General features: G+C 41.1%; 1 protein-coding gene across 1 annotated transcript in view; it reads right to left on the reverse strand.

Annotated features, from left to right (window-relative positions):
• Positions 1-2,500, reverse strand: part of Ctu1 (Cytosolic thiouridylase subunit 1) — a 10,970-nt gene that overhangs the window by 7,045 nt on the left and 1,425 nt on the right. The window contains 3 exon segments of the mRNA XM_086539899.1: positions 167-271; positions 2,139-2,265; positions 2,408-2,467. Of these exon segments, the coding sequence (XP_086396025.1) occupies positions 167-271; positions 2,139-2,265; positions 2,408-2,455 (280 nt within the window). The 5' untranslated portion in view covers positions 2,456-2,467.

Consider the following 2,500-nt stretch of genomic DNA (forward strand, 5'->3'; position numbering starts at 1 on the left):
GAAAAAAAAAAAAAAATCACAAATGCTTAAATTATCTCTTCTTTTGTCATAGATTTCAAAAGTACTATTTTCAACAATAAAATTACTAAAAAATACCTTCACATGATTAAGAACTTTTGAACACACATCTAAAGGTAAACTACTGTATTAGCCTTTAATGACTCACCTGTAATACCCTCATCAATGGACAAGAGAACTAACTTCAGTCCATAATTGTAGCGCTCATTCAGTAACTTCATAATATAAGCCAGGACTGTTGAATCTTTTCCTCCTGAAACAAAGATAAATGATGAAGCCTGCTTGACGATGAAGATTGCAGTGACGTAATACTGGATATCAGAATCTTTGGTAAGTATAACAGATTTTGTGGGTATAATGAAATTTTTAAGTCTATGTGCAACCATATGAGTAGTCACTTTCACTGAAAGTTTTTTAATAAATAAAAAAATAAATAAAAAATACAATTTATGCTCATACAACTTCTAATCTGATCTAGAGTAAATTGTACACATTTCAATCGCAAAAGAAGAAAGAAAGATTGTTTCATCATCATCATATCGTGAGATCTGGTTAATTTTCATACTAATATCATATCACCTTTATATAATCTATGGTAAATAAAATCACAATATGATAATTCTTACTCAATGGAGAAACACATACAACTTCTAATCTGATCTAGAGTAAATTGTATACATTTCAATCGCAAAAGAAGAAAGAAAGATTGTTTCATCATCATCATATCGTGAGATCTGGTTAATTTTCATACTAACATCATATTAACTTTATAATCTACAGTAAATAAAATCACAATATGATAATTCTTACTCAATGGAGAAACACATCTAGTGATCTATTTTATAAATACAATACACTGCTAAAGACAATAGCATATTTATCATTAACTGAAGAAGTAGAAGTAGAAGTAGAAGTAGAAGTAGAAGTAGAAGGAGAAGAAGGAGAAAGAGGAGGAGAAAGTGGAGGAGGAGGAGGAGGAGGAGGAGGAGGAGGAGGAGGAGGAGGAGGAGGAGGAGGAGGAGGAGGAGGAGGAGGAGGAGGAGGAGGAGGAGGAGGAGGAGGAGAGGAGGAGGAGAGGAGGAGGAGGAGAGGAGGAGGAGGAGAGAGGAGGAGGAAGGAGAGGAGGAGAGAGGAGGAGGAGGAGGAGGAGAAGAGGAGGAGAAGGAGGGAGGAGGAGGAGGAGGAGAGGAGGAGGAGGAGGAGGAGGAGGAGGAGGAGGAGGAGGAGGAGGAGGAGGAGGAGAAGGAGGAGGAGGAGGAGAAGGAGGAGAAGGAGGAGGAGAAAGAGGAGGAGGAGAAGGAGAGAAGGAGAAGGAGGAGGAGGGGAAGGAGGAGGAGGAGGAGAGGAAGGGAGAAGAGAAGGAGGAGGAAGGAGAAGGGAAGGAGGAAGGAGAAGGAGAAGGAGGAGAAGGAGAGGATGGAGGAAGGAAGGAGAAGGAGAGAAGGAGAGAAGGAGAAAAGAGAGGAGAAGGAGAAGGAGAAGGAGAAGCAGGAGAAGAAGAAGCAGGAGAAGAAGGAGAAGGAGAAGGAGAAGGAGAAGGAGGAGAAGGAGAAGGAGAAGAAGAAGAAGGAGGAGAAGGAGAAGAAGAAGGAGGAGAAGGAGAAGGAGAAGGAGAAGGAGAAGGAGAAGGAGAAGAAGAAGAAAGGAGAAGAGAAGGAGAAGAAGGAGGAGGAGAAGAAGAAGAATTTGAGGAGAAGGAGGAGAAGAGAGAGGAGAGGAGGGAGGAGGAGGAGAAGGAGGAAGGAGGAGGAGGAGAAGAAGGAGGGAAGAGGAGGAGGAGGAGGAGGAAGAAGGAGAAGGAGGAGAAGGAGAAGGAGAAGGGGGAGAAGGAGAAGGAGAAGGAGAAGGAGAAGAAGGAGGAGAAGAAGGAGAAGAAGGAGAAGGGGGAGAAGGAGGAGAAGGAGAAGGAGAAGGAGAAGGAGAAGGAGAAGAAGAAAGAGAAGGAGAAGGAGAAGGAGAAGGAGAAGGAGAAGAAGAAGGAGATGGAGAAGAAGGAGAAGGAGAAGGGGGGGTCTGCCATGCATTTAAACTGATAGTATCATAAGAAAAAAAGAGGAAAACAATTATAATGAAGAAAAATAAGTGATGAAAAAAGGTGGATCTTTTTTCAATAATTTTACCTGAAGCTGCAATAGCTACATAGTCTCCTGGGTTAAAGAGTTTTGCTGCAGTGATTGTGTGGTGAACTTCCTCTTCAAAGGCCCAGAAGAAGCATTCCTTACACAATGCATCGCCTGTCTTGGGACGCTATAAAAGAAAACGAGAGGAGAAACTAGACAATGAATTCCATTATCCTTATTCAATTACAAAACACCTTGATGCACAAAAAATCAGTTAGTTTTGAGAGAGAAAGAATAAGGAAATTTTATAAAACATCTTTCACCTGTACCTTTAAAACAGCATTTTTCCCACACCCGGTGTTGCAGCTTATGACCATGGTTCCTTGTCACTGAAAAAAAAAGTAATTTAGGTAATTTGTAGT

The sequence above is a fragment of the Penaeus japonicus genome, unplaced genomic scaffold, assembly GCF_977035675.1.
Source record: "Penaeus japonicus unplaced genomic scaffold, GWHDUDI00000001_assembly GWHDUDI00000009, whole genome shotgun sequence".
NCBI lineage: Eukaryota > Metazoa > Arthropoda > Malacostraca > Decapoda > Penaeidae > Penaeus > Penaeus japonicus.